This window comes from Nipponia nippon, unplaced genomic scaffold (assembly GCF_047370975.1).
Source record: "Nipponia nippon isolate SJK-2023a ecotype South Korea unplaced genomic scaffold, ASM4737097v1 scaffold_8, whole genome shotgun sequence".
Classification (NCBI taxonomy): domain Eukaryota; kingdom Metazoa; phylum Chordata; class Aves; order Pelecaniformes; family Threskiornithidae; genus Nipponia; species Nipponia nippon.
Window position 1 is genome coordinate 33099389 of NW_028262402.1, and position 23593 is coordinate 33122981.

At 43.0% G+C, this 23593-nt stretch overlaps 2 protein-coding genes across 5 annotated transcripts in view; both read left to right on the forward strand.

The window, feature by feature from the left end:
• Nucleotides 1-26: 26 nt before the first annotated feature.
• On the forward strand, nt 27-8532 carry QNG1 (Q-nucleotide N-glycosylase 1). Of its 2 annotated transcripts, none has more exons than XM_087742353.1 (4): nt 27-457; nt 1917-2176; nt 6449-6657; nt 7904-8149. In XM_087742353.1, exons 1-4 carry the CDS (start codon nt 121-123, stop codon nt 7926-7928), a joined length of 831 nt encoding a protein of 276 aa, XP_087598479.1. In that variant the 5' UTR covers nt 27-120; the 3' UTR covers nt 7929-8149. The 2 variants fall into 2 exon arrangements, with proteins under 2 accessions (XP_087598479.1, XP_087598478.1); XM_087742352.1 differs by having other exon boundaries at nt 33-457; nt 6449-6644; nt 7904-8532.
• Nucleotides 8533-8676: 144 nt separating this feature from the next.
• The window catches only part of KIF27 (kinesin family member 27), a 31725-nt gene continuing 16808 nt past the window's right edge, over nt 8677-23593 (forward strand). For all 3 annotated transcript variants that reach the window (XM_087742335.1, XM_009464038.2, XM_087742334.1), the window contains exons 1-3: nt 8677-10859; nt 12898-13098; nt 14442-15400. In XM_087742335.1, the coding sequence (XP_087598461.1) occupies nt 10550-10859; nt 12898-13098; nt 14442-15400 (1470 nt within the window). In that variant the 5' untranslated portion in view covers nt 8677-10549. The remainder of the gene's footprint in view (nt 10860-12897; nt 13099-14441; nt 15401-23593) is intronic.

Sequence of the window (23593 nt, forward strand, 5' to 3'; positions counted from 1 at the left end):
GCGGCGGCAGCGTGAGGGGCGGCCGCTGCCCCTCGGTGCTCCGCCGGCGGGGCGGGGCGGGAGAGGAGGGGCCGGCCTTAAAAGCGTGCGTGTTTCCTGCCCCCGCAGCGGCGGCCGAGCATGGAGGCGTTCCCGTCGCCCCTGGAGTCCGCCAAGTTTATAGCCGGCAGGAGCAAAGATGTCTCCGTGGACGAGGAGGGGGCGCGGCGGGTGGCGGAGAGTCTGTTCGACAAAGCCTCGGCGGCAGAGTTCGGGCTGGCGGGGTGGAAGAGCCTCCACGAGCTGAACCCCCGAGCCGCCAGCGGGGAGGCGGTGGACTGGGTGTTCCTGGTGGACACCCTCAACTTCTCTTTCTGGTCCGAGCAGGAGGAGCAGAAGTACCTGGTGAAGTACGAGGGTAAAACCTACAGCGGCTACTGGTCCCTCTGCGCTGCCGTCAACAGGGCCCTTGACGAGGGTTAGTGAGGGGCGGGGAGCGGGCCGGGGCGGGCGGCCTGAGGCACCGGGCGGCCTGAGGCACCGGGCGGCCTGAGGCACCGGGCGGCCTGAGGCACCGGGCGGCCTGAGGCACCGGGCGGCCTGAGGCACCGGGCGGCCTGAGGCACCGGGCGGCCTGAGGCACCGGGCGGCCTGAGGCACCGGGCCGGCAGCCTGAAACGAAGGGGCTACCTCAGGAACGGGAACCGCTTCTGCCAACCCCTGCTTGCCGTTGTGGTAAAATCCGTACGGGCGGGCCGTCCTGCGGCGCCTGGGGGAGGTAGCTGGAAGCGCTGTTGCAGTACCCTGTGCAGGAAATACATCCCTTGTGGCTCTAGCTACGCGATCTCTTTTTTTCGTGAAGGAGACTTTAAGGAAGACTTTAAGAAACTTTAAGAAGAGGAGGCTGAGGGGAGACCTTATTGCTCTCTACAACTCCCTGAAAGGAGGTTGTAGCGAGGTGGGGGTCGGTCTCTTCTCCCAGGTAACAAGCGATAGGATGAGAGGAAACGGCCTCAAGTTGCGCCAGGGGAGGTTTAGGTTGGGTATTAGGAAAAACTTCTTCACCGAAAGGGTAGTCAAGCACTGGCACAGGCTACCCAGGGAAGTGGTTGAGTCTTCATCCCTGGAGGTATTTAAAAGACATGTAGATGTGGTGCTTAGGGACATGGTTTAGAGGCGGACCTGGGAGTTATGTTAACGGTTGGACGCGATGGTCTCAGAGGTCCTTTCCAACCTTAACGATTCTGTGATTCTATGAATGTCTGTAGTCAGCTGTTCGTGACTTCTGTTATTTCACACGTCTTATTAAGATGAACGTGTATTTCCATGACGAATGAGAAAATGTGGCTTCCACTGAGAATCCTCTGGACTAATCTGGTACCAAAGTGGCTCCAGTAAGTCTGAAAACCCATATGCCTCCAAAACTGGTATTTTGGCGCTCACTCTTGTTGCTGTCATCAGAAAAACATCTCTTTGTAGGTATAGATGGAAGTTTTAATTGATTTCCTACATATTTGTTTGTAAATTCAGGCAAGGTTTGCGTCAAGATACTTTTTGTAAATGCACAACGTGATGAGGAGCTAAGGGAAAACAGGCCTATGCTGGCTATACTACCTATATTTGCCACTGTGTTATGTAAACACCATACTCAAAAATGAAGACTAAACAGTTGGGAAAAATTACATGTAAAAAGTAAGAAAAGTTCCATGGTTGTATGTTGGCAATTGTTATCTGTAAAAGGAAGCACTGTGTGCAAACACAAATTTTGTTTTAATCAGCTACGTGAGTGTGATTATCGCTGAACACTCAGCTGTTGTTAAGAGTTGATAGAGTCTTTAGATCTTGCCGTATAAATGCTCTCATCTGTAACAGGCCACTGTATTAGGTCTTAGGATACATTATGATAGCCTAAACATCTTATTTTTACTTTTCTGAAGGAATACCTATTACCAGTGCATCGTATTTTGCCACCATGACGCTTGACCAAGTTAGGCACGTATTTCGCTCTGACACAGAAGTGCCCATACCTTTGATTGAAGAAAGACATCGGGTGCTGAATGAAAGCGGAACAGTTCTGTTAGAGAAGTTCGGAGGCTCTTTCCTCACCTGTGTTAAAATGAGTGAGAAAAGTGCTCAGAGACTACTACGTCTAGTACTGGAAAATTTTCCTTCTTACAGAGACGAAGCTGTATTTGAGGTAAGCTAGTTATAACATTAAATTTCTTATGATAAGAATTTACTCCCTACTGGTTGTGACTTCAAAAGATAGCTCTTAGATTGTCTACCTAAATTTTTCTGAGAGGATAGTCAGTTCAGAATTTATCTTAATATTTGTGAATTGTTGGGGTTTTTAATCCAGGAAATGGAAGGTGAACAGAAATGTTTCTGTGGAACTCAGTGTATTCACAAGTAAAATTCAAGGGAAATAAGAAGGAAAATTACTATTAGTTTAATATTTTTGTCTCAAATCAGTAAAGATATTGGTCTGTATAATGAAAGGAAAATCAGACTTTGAAGCAGTTGATCTTAATTATGAAAATTGCTGAGTTATACAGATAGGGAAGGTTTTTTAAATAATACTCTTGGACCACAATATACTTTTTGTTAAGCTGCGGTAAAATTACTGAGATTTCATTCCTCTGTCAGTCTAAACCTCTGAAAACAAAATCACACAATTTATTCACAGTAAAAGAATCTTGACTGTCTTAACTATCAGGAATGTATTTCTAATGGTAAGAGTCACCTTTTTCCCCAGAGGAGAGCCATCTTTTTCATATGCTGTCTCTGTCTTCATCACTCTTTTGTAATTTATTTTGATATACTCCAAGTTCCCTTTTAGATCACAACTCATTTGTACTCCTTGCAAATGCATAATACTTGAGATAATTTCTGCCTAAAAAATCAGAATCTTCCCCCCCCCTCCCCCCCCCCGCCCTTGAATTGCTACCTCTCTCCTCCCCCATCTCTCTTTCTTCTTTTACCTTGAGGATCTCTGCAGCTGATGCAGAGGAATGAAGGAAATGAAACTCTGGTAGAACTGTGGACACGTACAGCTACTGGGAATCCACACTCTAACTGTTGTTGATTCAACAGGCGTTGCACAAATGACTACAGGCCAGAATTAACTCATACTTTTGGCAGGGCTGACAGAGTACTGAAGCTTTTTGGAGCCGTTTTCCTGAAAGAAACTGATGGGAAGTAAACAGAGACTATCTGGTGTTTTCTGTGTCTCTGGTTTCCCCTATACAGGCATGATCTTTATTTAGCATCAGTGACATATGTGTCTGCTCCTGTGCTCAGTTCCATCTGCAGAAGTATTCAGCTGTTACATTCTTATGTTCAAAAGACTTTATTCTAGTGACAGTGCAGCCTACGGTAATGGTCTGTGCAGTCTTTGCAAGGTAACTCCCTGGAACACCAGTGACTGGAGCTTTGAACCTATTGCATTTGTCGCCGAAATCTGCCCTTCAATGGGTGGCATGATTTTATTTTCCTTTGTCTCCTGCTATGAAGTATGATATGTTTATATGAAAAATCAGAGGTTCTTTCTAACTAATATTTGAAGCTATTCGTTTAATTATTAGGATTTTTTTACATATAAAGTAATTTTTTGACAATTTTTATGATCAAAAAGGAAATATTTTCCAAGTAAAGTGATAAATAGAGTATTTACTTATCTTTATAGTGACTGTATTCATTGACGTAATGTCTTTCATGAGATGATGCTGAGTGCTTTATAAAGCAAGCCTCCCTAAAAGCAGCAGCAGACTACAGAATGAAAAGATGTTCCAAAAATGATCCCAGACCGTATGCACTGACATAGTAGTAAAGCCTGTTGCATGAATATGGAAGCTGTTTTTCTGCTTTCACTAAGCAAGATGTGTATTTTGAAGTTGGGTGAAATAATGTAGACCAAGTTTACGCCCTACTTGCACCTAAGGTGAGGTGACACAGATCACAATATCAGCAGCATTTCTATCGCAGCAGGTTGAGTTCTCACAAGTAAGACTTTGCCTTCAATAAAGGGTTAGGAAGAAACTGAAAAGATGGTGAAATATCCAAGAGCAAACTGTTTTTCAGTAACTCTCCATAATAGAAATATATATGATTATAAAAAAAATTCTGTGGTAGAATCCTACTGTCACAGACTACTACAGCTCTCCTACATTCTGAGCTTCTAGGGAAACTTCTAACATTAACACAGTTGTCTGGCTGTGTGTTTTTCCAAACACATACACAAAATGTTTTTTCATAATTACACGTAACTGAAAGTAATTACAGAAGTTGCCAATCTTCTTTTGCTTCTGAAAAGTTAATGGCAAACCAAAACCAAAATCCCCTTTTCGCCCTTGGGTGGATAGTTCATATTTAGATGCTGTGCTGAATTTGAATCCTGACAGAAGTTTAAATATTAGACTATGTTCTACTTGCATATCAGGGTTTTCATGTTCTGACATAGACGCGTTGGATTCCTTTCTGAGCTTCCAGTCATTGATGTTGTGTGTATTTATCTTTTATTTCCCATCACCTGGGACCGAGGTTGTAAAATTCTCATGATCCTCCTGTTCTTTGCTTGTTTTACTAGCTGTGCTATCACATTTTGCTCTTTGCCAACACAATACACCATCCTTCTTTTAATAGCAGGAGGTTATAATTAGTTATGTCTCTTGATACTGGCTCATTGTAGTGGAGAGGAGACACAAGTGTCCCTGTATGTGGTAGCTTTTCCTGGAAAGTGAAGGTCTTGCAGGAAAAAAAAAGAAGTGTAGTTGTATTGCCATCTGGTAAAGTGTTCCAATTTTGGACAAATGATACTATCTTTGAGACATAGTATCACCCACCTAATGCTTTCCTTGCTTTCTGTTGGAAAGAAAAGTGGGAAAATTTACTGGGAAAGCTTAATAGTCTTTTTCATATTGAAAATTTTACATAAACTTCAGAAGCTCTGTGCGGCATAAAATTAACCATAATTGAAACAATGGAATTATAAATTCATCTGCTCAATGACAAGTCCCAGATGGTATTTTTCTTCCAAACTAAATTGCAGCGTGTGATGAAAAGTTCCATTTGAATTCTCCCTTCCTCTGCTCTTGCAAGACGGTGTGGTGCTGGAGACAATCAGTTCTTTACTATGTTGGAAAAATCTTAATGCTATAAAAGGGCGATGTCCTTGGTTTCCATTAGCTTTGGGGCAGTAGGAGGTATGATGGGTTTTAGCCTATTAATTATTTACTTCTTTTTATTGTTTAATATAAAAAATTGTGTATGTTCTCCAGAAGTAAGTCTGTGCATCTACGTCAAGTATAGGATGAAGCACAGGGAAAGAAGGAGTTTTCAGGATGTTTGCAGAAGTTGTTCTGTGCAATGTGGTTGGACATCTTGTTCCCAGTGTTTCTGGAGAATAGCATTTAATGACAAAAAATACGCTTTGCTCTCAGGGCTGGTAGCATCTTAGCAATAAAGTAAAATTAAATTAGCTTAAAAAATGCCATTTGTAAATGGTGGTGATATGAAGGGTAGCAGAATAAAACTGGAAATAAGTTGGATCTCCACCTGCTTGTATTTCAGATTAACCATTCCAGTTACATATTGTTGTTTAGCACATGTTGTCAAAAGTCGAAAATCTCATCTAGCTATAAAGGGAGGGGAAAAAACATAGCCCACAAATACCTCTTTTTCTTAAAGATGCAGATTTACATTCACACATTGTGTTCATCATAGAGTGAAAACCTCAACAGCATACAGGTCGTAGCATATCTTTAGTTTTTCCCCTCATGAGTGGTCACAAAACATGTAAATCTTTGCAGGATTAGCACCAGCAAAAAAGTTTATGACAAAAATAGAACCATGCATAGTATCTAAGAAAATCTCATATACATCATCTACTGGAATGAATTTTCCTCTCTCCTCCTTAACTAGCAAGATACACTACACAACAGAGGAGCATTCAGTAAAGTTTTCACTAGAATTCTATTTCCTTAATGTTACAGATAAAGTGATTAACAAAATGTTTTAATTGTCTAATCCAATACATGCCTTTTATGGTTCTCTCCTTGAAACAAAGGGTTGGATGAACTCTAGGGTTCCTGAAAGAATTAATGTTTATTGGACTCCAACTACAGTGTTTACCAAGTGGAAGTAAACCAACATTAATGTGTTCTGAGGTCCAAGTGGAATCTAAACAATTTTTATTCCACTGCAGTGACTTCTATGTTTTTCTTTTATTTCAATTTATTTATGAGCATTCCATATGATACTTGTTTGTGGTTCAATATTGTTTAGCTTTCAAGGTGTTTAAGAGTGTTGCACTTTTACTCTGTTTTAGTTAACTAATATGTTTGCTTAACCAAATGATAGTTTTATATTTCATAGAACAATGTAACTCTTACCTGTCTCTCTCTGTACATGTCATTTGCTGTATGTATTGATGTTTCAGCCACTTAAGTAATTTGTAAATTTCTTTCATCAGAAAAAAAAGGTGTCTTTCTACAAACGAGCACAAATACTTGTGGCTGATACATGGAGTGTATTAGAAGGCAAAGGAGATGGCTCTTTTGATGACATTTCTAGTCTGACTATATTTGCTGACTACAGAATTCCTCAAGTTCTTGTTCACTTAAAAGCAATGAAGTATTCTGAAGAACTAATGAAGAAACTACGTGAAGGTTTGTTCCTCCGGTACTAATATCAAGTAATCTTACCTCTTGACGTAGTAGACTAAGCTACTTTTAAAATGTACTGTTTTATCCATTTAAGGGTTATGTGTACTACTTTTTTTTTTTTTTTGCTCCAGGGAACAAGCACTTCTTATGTAGTGATGAAGTAACAGGAAGGAACTTATTCTCTAACAATGATCTTGAATGAGATCTTAAGGTTACGTTTTTATAAAGATCTAACCATTCCTTGGATTAAACATTGATAAGGGAAGGTTTAAAGACACTCTAAGCCAGTTGATCTCCAAGTTCCTGAAGGGCTGCTATTGCAAAAAAAACCAACCACTTTTCAGCATGAGTATAGTTGTGATTTTTGAGGTTTAGATAAAAGAAGCAATGATTTCTTCATTAGTTCAAAGATGATGTAAAAGCATGGGGATTCTTCTATATTTGTACTGAACTGCTAGTGGCAGGCAAGGTAATATTATAAGCATCCATTAAAAAAAAAAGATTGGTTTAAATGAAGTTAATTGCATCAGACTAGACTCTCGTTTTTAAGCATGGTTCCATCTTCCAGTACTTATTAACTGTGAACTTCAGTGAATAAAAACATAAACCAATCCCTGCTCCACTGTAAAATGACTGTATTTAAAGGTAGGACTGCTATTATGCAATTTTAAAATTACACAGCAAGATAAACAGGTGAATGCAATCGTCCATGGATCTTAATAGAATGGCTGTATATATGTATGCCTGTCTATATATTAAATAGATCATGTAGACAATTTATCTTTTCCATGAACCCTAATGAGGACATTTCCATCCAAGTAATTCAAACAAATGGGTCCCTTTATATTTTTATATATATAGGTTTTGGTTTTTATTTTTAGTTTTTAAATCTTAGAGTTATCCTGGCAGAAAATACACTGTCTTGGAATTACGTTCGACTATCCTTTTTGTCTCCACAAGCAAAGAAATAGTCATGTAATGTGCAGTACAGCCCAAACACCTGTTCTTTTCTTAAACTACTCTGTTGGAATACAGGATGTTGTTTTAATTGAATGGGAGGTAAATGTATAAGTGCATATGGTAAAATTACAGCAGTCATTAGAAAATGTGTAGCAACATTGTTAGCAGTTGTCACATAAGTTGTGAAAACTGCTGTCCTAGAATAGAATAAGTGTTGAGGGGAAAAAAACCAGCAAATTCGGGCTTTTCTGGGGCTTCTGTTTCTTGAACATAATTGGATTGCTGTCCCTTGTGTCCTGCAGGAACAATTTTCCAGTCCGGAGATAAAGAGGAGGTGGAGATCCGTGGCTGTTCTATTTGGTGTTGCGCGTTGATTTGTAAGCACCTGCTGGAGCTCTACGAGAAGAAGGGTCAGGACATGCGTGAGAAGATCAACGCGGTTTTACTCGATTATTATCTTTGGGACTATGCCAGGGACCACAGGGAAGAGATGAAAGATACTCCGTTTCACCGAGTGCGCTGTATATATTACTGAGTCCAGTCCGATAGCTGTTGCATTGATGCGTTATCTTTTGCATTGCTGTTATTCTTCTCGCGCGGTGGTTCATCGTGTACCAGTTTGGAACCGGCTCAATCAAGTGCTCATTTTCTGATGATGTATTAACAACTCGCTGCTTTTTTTTTTTTTTTTTTTTTTTTTTTTTTCTTTTTTGCCTGAACCTTTCACTCGCTGTCGCTGGAAGTAATGGTGCGAGGGTCGCTGGGCAATCCCCGTTAGCTCAGGGCCTGCGGCTCCCGCGTTGAGTTCTGTCGCTGCGTACCTACCCCCGCGCTCGGGCGGTCCGTTGCCCGCGCTCACCACTCTCTCGCGGCCGCGCTTGACGACAGCTGGCCCGCTGCATTCATTGAATAAACGGCGCAGTGACGTCAATCGCGTGGACCCGATCTCCCTTTGCGTTGGAGCGGGCGTCGGCCGGCCGCGCCCGCCTCCCGCCGACGGGGGGCGCTGTGGGCGGCGGGGCGCGAGGCGGCGCCGCTCTGCCGCGGGGGCCGCCCGCCGGACGTTGCTGCCGTTGCCTAGCGAGGCGCCGTAAACAACGGGGAGCGCCCGGCTGTCGCCGCCGCCCCGGCTGTCGCCCCCCTGCCGCGACCCTCCGCCGGGCCCGGCGGCGCGGTGCGCTGCGGGCGCCGGGGAACGGCCTGGCGGGGCGCGGAACGGCGGCCGCGACCGCCCGGGCGCCTGGATTCCGCGGCCCGGGGCGGCTCCCGAGACCCAGGCGTGATCCCGTTCCCGGCTCCTCTCAGGTTTGGAGTAAAAGGTGCACTTCGAGGCACGGCAAGCGTGGGGAATGTGCTGGCCCGCTCCCAAAATACCTCTGCCAGCAAAAAGCCTTCCCGTGTATTTGCTCCTGCGTTCGGGCAGCCGCGGGCCCACCGTGTATCGCCACCCGAGTACCTCTGTGGCTTTGGCCTACACCTGTTTCATATTCCCACATTCTTTTGTGAAACAGTGAACAAGATTTCCGTTTCTCCTCCCCCCCACCCCCACCCCCCCCATGACTTGGTTTAATTTTTTTAAAAATAATTTTAAAAGGGAGGGGGGAACGTCAGCCCTTTAAAGCAGTACTTCCTCGGGGATAAAAATAATGCACCTGGGTAAATAAAAACAGAAATCGATCAAAATGTGTTTTGAATCTTTAGTGAGTGAGTTTATATAGTTGTTTCTGATCGCCACATCCTTTATGATAGGAGTCTGATTTCAGTCTCGTGCTTTCCTTATTTGTTTTACTTCTGCTCAGTTAATAAAATTGGGCTTTTCTTTTTTCAACTTCAGATAGTTTCTCAGCTCTGGATGGCCAAGTTCTCAAACTAAATGGAATAAAATGAAATGCAAAAACTGTTTTTGCAACCACAAGACAGTGGTTTAAAGCTGTTTGTTTTCAGCAAATTTGAATTTTGGGGGCTTAGCTGATGAGTTCTGCCAGTTTGGTAATACCGCTTTCGTAAAGGCAGTGTGTGGGAGTTTAGCAAGCAGCAAGTTCAGCACACTTTCCTTTGCACTGCAAAGATTCTTAGAATTAGCAAAAAAAAAAAAAAATGTTTGGGATCCAGCTGCATTTGGTAGCTGTGAGGATTTTTGAATGTTCATGACAGACAGATGTAAAGAAAGTCTATTCCTGGATATTTACAGTTGTACTACTCTACGGTGCTTGTGTTGTAAGAATGGATATGCAGGGAGCAGTATAAGGAACCATGGTTGCTAAAATATATAATTAATAAAAATTACATATGAGCTTAAACATGCAGATTAAAATCAGAGGAATGCTTTATGTGTAGTAATTAGATGCACTTAAAATCACACCTCCTTTGTAGGCAATACAACTGCTTTGTCTGTGCTTGTCGAGTTACAATGCTTGGCGCTTCTTAAGTAGAAGAGGCTTTTAAAACGTGTGTATATGTGTAACTTTTGGAGTAAAAGGTTTTGTTTGACTGATTTATGTTGCCTATGCAGCATGAATGCAGAAATAGGAAAATGAGAGGATTCATTGTAAGCATATGCTTTATCAACAGCGTTTGTTAACAAGCTCTTACAATATTGTTTCTTCATATGACTGTGTTATGTTCAGATAGAAAATCAGGCAACTTTCAGAATTAAGGTTAAGTCTGCTAGCTTGGAAATTAGGAAGTAGAGGCAAAATTAATTTATGAATTGATTTAACAGTTATTAATATAGCTGCTTTTATATCAGGTACTTTTCAAGAGTGTAATGGTATTTATGTATTCTTTAGGAAATGTCAGCTTTCTACTTCAGCAGGAAATTAATTCTTATTTATTACATAATGTGGAAAACTTTTTTTCTTAGTTGCAGACAACTGCGAATGAGGTGAACACAGGAGTGGTAACCGATTTCTTGTTGACTATGTGAATACTGAGTGGGGAGCACAGGGATGGAGTCTGGCATGGAGGAGATCCCAGTTAAAGTTGCAGTTCGAATCAGACCTCTGCTTTCCAAAGAAGTACTTCATAACCACCAAGTGTGTGTGAGATTAGTCCCAAATACACAACAAATTATCATTGGGAAAGACCGTGTCTTCACTTTTGATTTTGTATTTGGCAAAAACTCAACCCAAGAAGAAGTTTACACTGTTTGCATTAAGCCTCTTCTAGTGTCTTTGACTGAGGGATACAATGCTACAGTGTTTGCATATGGACAGACAGGTTCTGGGAAGACTTACACCATTGGAGGTGGCCACATCGGTAGGTTGTATAAAGTTCGAGTTGTTTTTAAGCTGGTGAACAATGTATTTGTGCAAGTTAAATATTTAATACATAGCAGATGATGCTGCAGAATTTTTAAGGGCTAATGAAAAAAGGTATAGTAAAAAAAATGCTTCCAAAGTTTATATGATAATTAAACTGTTCTAAAAACAAATTCTCCATAAATTAGGCTATACCAAAAATATCTAAGAAAAAAACAGTGTATAAAGTGCTCTTTATCATTCCCCATTTTAACATGCAACTTAAACTAGAATTTCTTCCTGAAATGCAGTGTTTTGGAGATTCTTGTTACATTTACCTTACCTTGAAAATGTCTGCATTAGACAATTAATTGTTCGCTTGCTCACTCTTTGCTTTTTTTTGAGAGAGACATTTCTATGACATCATAAAAATTTATGATTTAAGTCTTCCAAATGGATATAAATAGATTATTCTAGATCTCTTGGTAGGTATTGAAATCTTCCTTTTATTTAGAATCGCAGAATCACTTAGGTTGGAAAAGACCCTTAAGATTATCGAGTCCAACCGTTAACCTAGCACTGCCAAGTCCACCACTAAACCATGTCCCTAAGAACCACATCTAGACACCGTTTAAATACCTCCAGGGATGGGGACTCCCCTGGCAGCCTGTTCCAGTGCCTGACTACCCTTTCAGTGACAGAATCTTTCCTAATATCCAATCTAACCCTCCCCTGGCACAACTTGAGGCCGTTTCCTCTTGTCCTATCGCTTGTTACCTGTGAGAAGAGACCAACCCCCACCTTGCTACAACCTCCTTTCAGGGAGTTGTAGAGAGCAATAAGGTCTCCCCTCAGCCTCCTTTCCTCCAGGCTAAACAACCCCAGCTCCCTCAGCCGCTCCTCATAAGACTTGTGCTCTAGACCCTTCACCACCTTCGTTGCCCTCCTCTGGACACGCTCCAGCACCTCGATGTTCTTGTAGTGAGGGGCCCAAAACTGAACACAGTACTCGAGGTGCCAAATACAGGGGCATTATCACCTCCCTGGTCCTGCTGGCCACACTATTCCTGATACAGGCCAGGATGCCATTGCCCTTCTTGGCCACCTGGGCACACTGCTGGCTCATGTTCAGGCGGCTGTCGACCACCACCCCCAGCTCCTTTTCTGCCGGGCAGCTCTCCAGCCACTCCTCCCCAAGCCTGTAGCGTTGCATGGGGTTGTTGTGACCCAAGTGCAGGACCCGGCCCTGAGCCTTGTGGGACCTTATACAATTCGTCTCTTAATTCTGTTTACTGTTATAACTTCACTTGTCTTTCCTCTAGTAGTAGTTATTTAATGTTTTTCTAAGTACCATTGCCAGGCAAATTCTTTAGGTAGCGGATGTCACAATCTTAGGCTGTTTATAGCTAAACAATTTTGGTTTCATATTTACTAAATTCATAGTTAGGTGTGAGCAATCCTTTATTTTTCTGGTAAAAAAGATTTTTGGTATCCTCTCATAGACAAACAGTTAGTTCCCATATTCTTGAATAAAGAACACAAATTATTTATGGAAGTATTATCCTATGCTGAATATTAAAAAAAGTACAAACAGAGTTTAGCATTAGTGTTCCATATCTGCTTTGAAAAAATAGGAAATTACTGTAAATGTTGGTCATAAATCTTGTCTCACCAGGTTAATAATGGTCTTTGCTGTATTTAAGTGGAATTTATAGTTTCTCAAACCCTTGCAATGTCGTCGCCAACCATAATGACTAAAAATAAAGAAGAAATCTATACGCTGAGGAGTATAGATTTAAAGCAGACTCCATGTTTTTCAAAACCTTTGTGACATTATGCAATTTAGAACTTAACTTTGAATCCTATTAATGGATGCAAACAAATATTCTGAACCCCAGAAAAACAAATATGTACAAAACTCCTTGGGAATACTGAGCTCTTCAGATTCCTTAGTATATTGAGTAGCAAATCTCACAGACTTCTCTCAATCTTCAGTCTTTGTAATTTATGCAGCAGAATGACAGCAAGCTTCTGTGACGTCTTTGCTTATATTTTAGCATCAGTTGCAGAGGATGAAAAGGGCATAATCCCACGGGCTATTCAGGAATTATTTCAGCATATTTCTGAAAACCATAACATTGACTTCCATGTGAAAGTATCTTATATAGAGGTTTACAAGGAAGAACTTAGAGATTTATTGGAGTTGGAGACCTCTGTGAAAGAATTACATATCCGAGAAGATGAAAAGGGAAATACAGGTAGGATTTCAGCTCTAAAATTTCATGTGTGTTTGGTTTCAGTTGTGTGCCCAAGTTATTCTTGCCTCCTCTTGAAAGAGCTTATTGATTACTAATACTAGGAAAAAGTCACATTTTCAGAATATAAACTTAGTTTAGCTGATCTGAAGTAGTTTTGAGTTTAGATGCTTGTGAACGATATAGATGTTCCATCAGAAATGGCAAGAAATGATAAAGTAGAAATACACTTATTACTTCTGCAAATTCTGTCTAGAAACACAGTAGTGTGTGATTATTCACTTGAATAAGTATTTCAAGATTAAACCTTTGCTTCTTTCAAAATTATAATTGTTAAGCCATTTATGCTGTAAATATCTGCCCTCCTTTCACTATGAAATGAATGGAAGAGAACATTTCATTAAGAGTAGCATGTGATATTTTTTGGAGGCGTTGAAATTAACAGTTATCCTATAGTTCTCCTGTCCACTACATGAAAATGCTAGAAGAATCCACTGCAAAGATATTTTATTCTGAAACTGTATAATCTGTTTTGTTTTTTTTATTCTTTATAATCTAATTATTGTGTTTGCTCTAATATTACTATACTGCTGCATTGAGCTGGCATGGTTTTCTTGTCTGTAGCTGAAAGAAGGCGCTAATTTATCATAAATCTTGCAGACAATAATATCATTGCTTTGTAAGGTCCCTGCAATATATTTTAAACTATTTCTCTTCTTCAGTACAGTCCAAGTCAGCTTCAATTGATTGTGCTAGGATATCTTTCATCCTTCATTAAAACAAAGGACAAAAAATACGTTTGGTAGCAGTACTTGGTAGAAGCACACTTCCACATTATTCGATTACTAATAGATACCTGTCCAAAAGGCTGAACTACCTGAGCTATACAGAAGAGAAATTCTGTTCTTACCATAGGCTAGGAATCATTTCTACTACAAACTTTTTTATTTTTAGTCTTTTCTTTTTTTTTTTTTTAAACTGTCAAAATATCCTTTAAGCTGACTTTTCTCATACTTTTTCTAGGTAGCACTAGATTGCAAATTGCCTATGGCAATGCATAAATGAGTAAAGCTGTGTATTGTGTTTAAGATACTGTTTCAAATGCTGTGACACAATACACCCATATATTAAATATCTGCAGGTTTCAGATGTGTTGTACCTCATGCTTTTCACATGTTGATGTCTTATTTCTCTGTAGCTATATGCTATGACCTCATAATAATGTAGGCTTGTATATTTCTCTAATTTGTATTTATAGTTTGACTATCCCTAATTGCTATAAACTTTTGCTGAAAAGTTGACAATTAATTCAATTATTCTTACTTTCTTTGGTTTGGTGTTTGAAGTGATTGTTGGTGCTAAGGAATTCCAAGTAGAATGTGCAGATGAAGTGATAAGCCTGCTGGAAAGTGGCAATGCAGCTCGTCACACAGGCACAACACAGATGAATGAGCACTCTAGTCGATCTCATGCCATCTTTACCATCAGTATTTGTCAGAAACAGCCTGCAGAGTCTCAGAAAAATACTGATGCTGCACAGGATTCATCTTGGAAATCAGTCCAGATGATTGCTTCAAAGTTTCATTTTGTGGATTTGGCAGGATCGGAGAGGGTGACAAAGACTGGAAATACTGGTGAACGCTTCAAGGAATCAATTCAGATCAATAGTGGTCTGTTGGCCTTGGGAAATGTCATCAGTGCCCTTGGAGACCCAAAAAGGAAAAGTGTACATATTCCATACAGGGATGCTAAAATCACTCGTATTCTGAAAGACTCCCTTGGGGGAAACGCCAAGACTGTCATGATAACATGTATAAGTCCATCCTCATCAGACTTTGATGAATCTTTAAATTCCCTCAAATATGCCAACAGAGCCAGAAACATTAGAAATAAACCAGTTGTAAATTACAACCCCGATCAAGACCGAATTGATGAAATGGAACTTGAAATCAGATTGCTTCGAGAAGCTTTGCAGAACCAGCAAGTCAGTAATCAGTTTTCACATGACTTAAATCAAGAAAGAACTCGTATCAGTTCACTTGAGGAGCAGCTCACCCGGCTTCAGGTTCAATGTTTCAGTTACAGAAATTGTGTAGATGAAGCCTTCCCATTTCTGGTTGATCTGAATGATGATGTTAGCTTAAAAAGAAGTCAGCGGGACAGGTTGCAGAGCTGGATCACTATGGTACAGGAAGTAAGGAAGGAAGCTCACACCATGCAGGAAACTGACATAGAGATGGGGACCAGCCAAGAGCCGCATCACATCACAATTCTTCAGCTAAAGAGGGAACTAAAGAAATGCCAGGTATTTAATTATAAGTTGATTTTTTTAAATGACTATGTGAAAGAGCAGTCTGCTAAAACTTGAATTCAATTTCTAAAGATGTGAAACTGTTACACTAGCTGTACTTAATATGACAATTTAAATTTCATTCACAATCTTGTATAATTCTGTTTGTCTGATCCCTGGGACATAGCTCTATTTTAATGGATGATTGAATAGACAATCATCTTAATCATGATAGAGATAGGTAATGTTATATTTTGGCTAGTCAGTCATGATTCTATGAGGCTCAGCTCTTTTATCTGTTAGATTTTTGTTTTTAGCTATGCTAGTGTGCTAGGTCTGGCTGGGATGGAGTTAATTTTCTTCATAGCAGCTCGTAGGGTGCTGTGTTTTAGATTTGTGACCAATACAATGCTGGTAACACACCAATGTTTTAGGTCTTGCTGAACTGTGTTTGCACAGTGTCGAGGCTGTCTCTTGTTTCTCCCTCTGCCCCCCAGTGAATAGATTGGGGGGTGCACAAAAGGTTGGGGACACAAACACACAACCAAGCAGATGACCTGAACTAACCAAAGAAATATTTCATGCCATATAACATCATGCTCAGCAATTAAGAGGGAGAGGAGGAGGTTTAGGGAGGTTAGCCATGTTTTGCCTGGGAACTGGCTGGGCATCAGTCAGCCTTGGGAGGTGGTGAGTGATTGCCTTTGCATCATTTGTTTTGTTTTATTTTCTTTCTCTCTTCTTCCACTTCACCTTTACTTACTGAATGATTTCTATCTTGACTCACAAGTTTTCTTGCTTTTACTCTTCCTTTGCTCTTCTCCAATCCCACTGGGCTTGCAGGGGGGAGGATAGTGAGCAGCTGTGTGTGTTTAGCTGCCTATTGGGGTTAACCTGTAACAGGCCTTTTTGGCACCCAACATGGGGTTCAAGGCTTTTGAGGTAATAACAGATTTGATTAGAACATGCTAGATTAACCTTCTAGCTGTTATACCTGTTTAGGTAAGTTGTTATTTGAGTGGCTGTTGCAGGTCATGATGCTGGCATATTTACTTTGGGTGCTGACTTTTCTGTTTCCTCGAATATTCAGATGCTTGATTCCTTTCTTGCTGTACAACAGACTCCAAGAATCGTTAATGACTGTTTCCAGATTTTGCTGTTTGGTGTGTTGTTTATCACTTTGTTTTCCTTTGCTTGGGGGAGCTGTGATAAAACCACTGGCCTTCAGCCTAATATGGCATTTAGGTCCTACGTCGCTGGTGTCCCAGTACTCCCAAGAACCATCTCATGGACAAACCCAGCAACGATACCTTTCCCCTTTTCTTCTCCAAGAGACATTTTGTGGAGAGAGGAAAGAATGGCACCTATCCCTTCTTTTCCTCCAGGACAGGTTTTTATAGCCTTGATGTAATGGCTTCTCAGTTCCTTCAATATCCTTGTGTAATTGGACTGTTCATACTGGTGTGTGTTGTGATCTTGATTTTGACTATTGTTCATAAGGTTAAACAACTAATTGAGGATGCCACACAGGAACATGCTCTAAGGCGATTGATCCCTGGGGTAGCAGGGTGTCTGGGAGGAGTTGGGCAGGTGCTTAGGGCCGTTACTGCCTCCGATAGCTTGGGATTTCACGCCTGAACAGGCTTGTAAACCCATCAAACTAATACACCATTTGAAGGAGAGGAGGTGAAACGGTGACTTCTAAAGCTGTGTTGGGACCTGGCCCCTGCCTATCAAGCCACTGTCCAGTGCCCTCAGAGAGGCAAGAGGGTCTCCTAGTCTAAAAGCCCACAGGCAGGCACGGAGAAGGTCTCTTGCTCTGAGGCCAGACAAACAGACACTAAACGAGAGACCGAACCCTCAGCTGTGATAGTTGCTTCTGTAGTCAAGAAGAGACAGTGGAAGCAGAGGTCACCTCAATTAATAAGAGAAGCAGCAGCTCCTCCTGAGAGGGGGATAGAGGAGGAGTCAGAAGAGGCAGCCTGTTCTGCAGCAGGACAGGAAGGAAAGAGATAGAAATCATAAGAGGTGGAAACCACACGGTCCCTATCCATGGCCAAGCTGCAAGATAGGCAGAAAGATTTCATCAGTCAGCAAGGTGAGTGAATTGTTACCTGGTTGCTCCAGTGCTGGGATAGAGGGGCTAACAGTCTGGAACTAGAAGGTAGGGAAGCACAGCAGCTGGGATCCATTGCTAGGGACTGTGGGACTGACAGAGGGATTGGCAGAGAGGCAGCCACCTGCAGCCTCCAGAGGTGGCTCTTATCGAGCATGAAGACAAGGTACCCTCTTAAGGCAGATATTGTAACGCAGTGAGGGAAGTAGACTACCACAGAGGAAGGTATCCAATGTCTGAGGGAATTAGCAATGCTGGAGGTGGTCTACAGTGACAGGGACAATAATCAGGTCCTCAAAGATCTGAATGATGTACAGTGCGCACGATATGTGTAGCAGAAGTCTGTACAGAGCGCACCAACATTGTGGGCCAGCAACCCAGTAATGATGGATGGGGCTGACATCGAGGCACCAACTTTGTATAGACTGGTCTGCCAGCTCCAGTGATTTGAAGAGAATCTCTATTCTCCCTCCCTGCTATGGGCCTGCATCTCAGCTGTAGACAGACTGTTCCACAAGGTCTGGCAACTTGAAGAGAATGTGGATAATCTCTCTCCCTCCTTGCACCTGCAGGCCAGCATCTCAGCTACCACAACTCGGCCTTTCTCTGCTCAAAGAAAAGGGAACCATGGCACATGCCACATGCCACCCTGCGGTTCTATCTGCGCAACTGTGGATATGAGGAAGTAGGATGGTGCATCTACCTTGGTCCTGGAAGTACATGAATTATGGGAAAAAGCAGTGGTTAAAAAGGGTTGTTCCAGGCAGATTACTGCTCCAGTTGCTGTTGAGCAATTCCCGAGATGCAGCTCTCCTCTTTCTGATACTGATCCAATGGACTTATGTCAATGTGGGTTTGAACGACATGCCTTCTACCAGGGAAAGACCATGCTGGTCTGTAGTAGGATCACATCTGTGAATAGTCCTTGTAGCATAGCCTGGGCAACAGAGAGATACATGGGCTCTTTTCATGGTGTAAAGACTTCTGATTTGCAATTACAGGAGTCAGGTAATGAATGCTCTGATTGGGAACAGGGGGACCCTCCCTCCAGCCATGTGGAAGAAAGGGACAACTGGATTTACTTTGGTGTTGGTGAACACCAGTGCACAGTGTGCCCTAATGCCATCAGGATACAAGGGGGCAGAACATATCTGGATTTCTGGAGTGACAGGGGGATCCCAGTTGTTGTCTGTGTTAGAAGCTGAGCTGAGCCTAACAGGAAACAAGTGGCAGAAGCATCCTATTGTTACGAGTCCAGAGGCCCCATGTATCCTTGCCATTGACTCTCCCAAAAGAGGGTACTTCAGGGATCCAAAGATGTACCATTGGGCCTTTGATGTAGCCACTGCAGGTTCAGAGAATATTAAACAACTGTCTACCTTGCCTGGCCTCTTGGACAATCCTTCTGTTGTGGGATTGCCACGTGTTGAAAAACAGCAAGTGCCAATTGCTACCATGATGGTGCACTGCTATCAGTATCATCCCAGCTGAGACTCCCTCGTTCCCATCCAGGAGCTGATTCGTCAACTCAAGAGCCAACAAGTGATTAGCAAGACTCACTTGCCCTTTAATAGTCCCGTATGGCCAATGTGAAAGTCTGATGGAGGGTGGAGGTTTACAGTGGACTATCGTGGTCTGAATGAAGTCACGCCACCATTAAGTGCTGCTGTACTGGACATGCTAGAACTCCAGTATGAACTAGAGTCAAAGGCAGCCAAGCGATACTCCTTAACTGATATTGCCAATGCATTTTTCCCAGTCTCTTTTTCAGTGGAGTGCAGGCCACAGTTAGCTTTGATGTGGAAGGGTGTCCAATCTGTAATTGACTGCCACGGAGGGGGAGGTGCAGCCCTACCATTTGCCATGGACTGATCCAGACTGCACTGGAACAGGGCAAAGCCCCAGAAAGCTTGCAATGCATTGATGACATCACTGTGTGGGGCAACACAGCTGTGGAAGTGTTTGAGAAAGGGAAAAGAAAATCCAGATTCTTCTGAAAGGTGGTTTTGCCATATAACAAAACAAGGTCAAAGGACCTTTACAAGAAATCTAGCTTTTGGGAATAAAATGGCAAGATGGGCGTCGTCACATCCTAGCAGATGTGATCAATAAAACAGGCATGTCCCCAGTAGTTAACAAAAAGGAAACCCAGGCATTCCTAGGAGAATATGGAATATTCCAGGTTGTAATTTTAAGTCCTCTCCATCGCATGACCTGAAAGAAGAACTATTTCAACTGGGTCCCCAAGCAGCAACAAGCATTTGAACAGATCAGTCAGGAAATTGTTCCTGCGGTAGCCCTTGGGCCAGTCCAGACAGGACCAAATGTGAGAAAAGTGCTTTACGCTGCTGCCAGGGAGCAGGGTCTCAGCTGGAGCCTCAGGCAGAAAGCAAGTGGAGAGATCCAAGGTAGACCTCTAGGGTTTTGGAGCTGTGGGTATAGAGGATCTGAGGCCCACTAAAACCCCAGCTGAAAAGGAGATACTAGCAGCATATGAAGGGGTTGAATGTGCTTCAGAAGTAGCTCACACTGAAGCTCAGCTTCTCTTGGCACCATGATTGCCTCTGCTGCATTGGAAAGGAAAATGGTCTCTACTGCAAAGGAAACATCCCCTCTACCCATCAGGCAACCAATGCTATGTGGAGTCAGTGGGTAGCGCTAATCACACCATGGGCCTGAATGGGGAACCCCAACTACTCTGGAATCCTGGAAGAGATCACGGACTGCCAGAAAGCAGAGACTTTGGAGCATTGCCCAAAGAAGTGAGTCATGCTGAAGAGTCCCCACTGTATAATAAATTACTAGAAAATGAGAAAAAATATGCTATGTTTACTGATGGGTCCTTTCATATTGTAGGAAACCACTGGAGGTGGAAAACTGCTGTGTGGAGTCCCACATGACAAGTTGCAGGAACTGCTGAAGGGAAAGGTGAATCAAATCAATGTGCAGAAGTGGCCCTAGATATTGTGGAACAAGAAAAGTGGACAGTACGGTACCCATACCACCACCCGAAACACTGTCCTGGGCCTTGAAAAGCAAGTTCTGTGGTGACATGGCACCCCAGAAAGAACTGAGTCAGACAACAGGACTTATTTCTGAAACAATCTCATAAGCACCTGACCAAGAAATAGGCATTGATCGGGGTATCACTTTCCCTATCATGCACCAGCCTCCAGAAAGGTTGAATGATACAATGGACTGATAAAGACTATACTGAAAGCAATGGGCACTGGGACATGTCAGCGGTGGGATGCAAATTTAGCAGAAGCCGCTTGGCTAATTAATACCAGAGGATTAGCTAACTGACCTGGGCCTGCCCAAACAAAAGCCCTATGTATTGTAGAAAGAGATAAGGTCCCTGTAGTGCACGTAGAGAACTGTCTGGGAAAGAGCATGGGTTGTTCCTCCCTCAGAAAAAGGCAAACCTGTTTGTGGGACTGCTTTTGCTCAAGGATCCAGGTGCACTTGGTGGGTAATGTGGGAGGATGGGGAAATCTGATGTGTACCTCAAGAGATTTAACCTTGGGAGAAACTAACCCAGGATTTGAGTTGTATATTTTAGGAAGTACTACAGCAGCAATCACCTAAACCAATAGAGAACAAGGCTCACAGAAAGCCAGGCAAGTGCAGCAGTAACCCAGCCTGAGCTGGTTTTGATGTCCGGTAACTCAACACAACATGCCTCTCCTGTCCTGAGTGACCACCATAACAGACAGAACCCAAGTCAGGGACTAAATGAACTCAGTGGACATTTTAGGATCATTTTATGGATATTTTACAGGAATGGCCTATAGATTAAGGGAATGATATCCGTGTATAAATCAGAGGAGAAGGGGGGGGATGGTTACAGAGGTTGTACTGGATAGTGTGGGACTTGAGCACAACATAAACGGTACGGAATATGGAGTGGAGCTTGTGCTGGGTCTGGCCGGGATGGAGTTAATTTTCTTCATGGCAGCTCCTACGGTGCTGTGTTTTAGATTTGTGACCAATACAATGCTGGTAACACACCAATATTTTAGGTCTTGCTGAACTGTGTTTGCACAGTGTTGAGGCTGTCTCTGTTTCTCCCTCTGCCACCCCAGTGAATAGATTGGGGGATGCACCCCGGTGTGGGGAAGGCACAGCCAGGCAGATGAGCCAAACCAACCAGAGATATTTCACGCCATATGATATGATCAGCAATAAAAAAGGAGAGGAGGAGGGCTTATGTACGTTAGTTGTCTTTTGCTCAGGAGCTGGTTGGGCATTAGTCCACCTGTGGGAGGTGGTGAGTGACTGGTTTTGCATTAATTGCCTTTGCATTACTTGTCTTGTTTTCTTTCTCTCTTCTTCCACTTCACGTTCACTTACTGAACGATTCCTGTCTTGACCCACAAGTTTTCTTGCTTTTACTCTTCCTTTGCTCTCCCCCCATCCCACTGGGGTTGCAGGGGCAGGTGACCGAGCAGCTGTGTGTGCTTAGCTGCCTACTGGGGTTAAGGCACAACTACTTTCAGTTGTCCTGTAAACTCAGAAATTGTTTTGAATGCTGCAGAAGCAGGATTTTGAATCTGTCAGAAGCATTACAGATATAAAATAATAGAATCATAGAATTGTTTAGGTTGGAAAAGACCTTTAAGATCATCAAGTCCAACTGTTAACCTAGCAATGCCAAGTCCACCACTAAACCATGTCCCTAAGCACCACATCTACATGTCTTTTAAATACCTCCAGGGATGGGGACTCAACCACTTCCCTGGGCAGCCTGTTCCAGTGCCTGACTACCCTTTCAGTGAAGAAGTTTTTCCTAATATCCAACCTAAACCTCCCCTGGCGCAGCTTGAGGCCATTTCCTCTTATCCTATCACTTGTTACTAGGGAGAAGAGACCAACCCCCACCTCGCTACAACCTCCTTTCAGGGAGTTGTAGAGAGCAATAAGGTCTCCCCTCAGCCTCCTCTTCTCCAGACTAAACAATTCCAGTTCCCTCAGCTGCTCCTCATAAGACTTGTGCTCTAGACCCTTCACCAGCTTCGTTGCCCTTCTTTGGACACGCTCCAGCACCTCGACGTCCTTCTTGTAGTGAGGGGCCCAAAACTGAACACAGTACTCGAGGTGCGGCCTCACCAGTGCCGAGTACAGGGGGACGATCACTTCCCTGGTCCTGCTGGCCACACTATTCCTGGTACAAGCCAGGATGCTCTCGGCCTTCTTGGCCACCTGGGCACACTGCTGGCTCATGTTCAGGTGGCTGTTCACCACCACCCCCAGGTCCTTTTCTACCAGGCAGCTCTCCAACCGCTCTTCCCCAAGCCTGTAGCGTTACATGGGGTTGTTGTGACCCAAGTGCAGGACCCGGCACTGAGCCTTGTTGAACCTCATATAGGTGGCCTCAGCCCATTGATCCAGCCTGTCCAGATTCCTCTGTAGAGCCCTCCTACCTAAGGACAAGCTCAAACAGCTTTATTGCACAAAACAACCAAAGCCACACAACAGAAACCAATAAGAAACATGGGTAAACTGAAATCAATCAACAGTCCTGTAACATTTAACACATAACGGGTTCAAGGTGTCAGTTGGGGCATTGTTACTACACATCACTACGCACAAGAATGACAATCCAAAGTGCGGACACACACTCACTCACTCACAAAGTGGAGAAAGTCTCTCCCTCCTGTGGGTACCCAGAGGATGCAGTCACTCACCCGGGGTGGATGGGGTGGGGTGAGGTCTCACTCAAGGATCTATCCAGGAGAAATCACTCACCCAAAGGAGGTGAGGGCACTCAATCCTGTGAAGTTTCCTCAGGTGGCATCCCAACGCAAGGGGAGAAGTTTCAAACACAGACGTGCTGCTCTGAGAAGACCACTCAGAGTGTGTCTCTGGCCATTTATACCCTGGGTTGCATCTGAGCTGTGGGCATCATTGGTCATGATCCAGAAGCTTCTCTGAGCCAAGGCGCCTCAATGGCTGCGGACCCCGCCTGGTGATGGAGGGGCTCCGCTCCTCCTGCTCCCCTGGCCGAAGGGTTCATGCCTGGGGGCATGGCAGAGCACAAGAGGTGTGAAAATGAAGCGCGAAAAGCTGGTGGTCACCATGTCAAAAGCCCG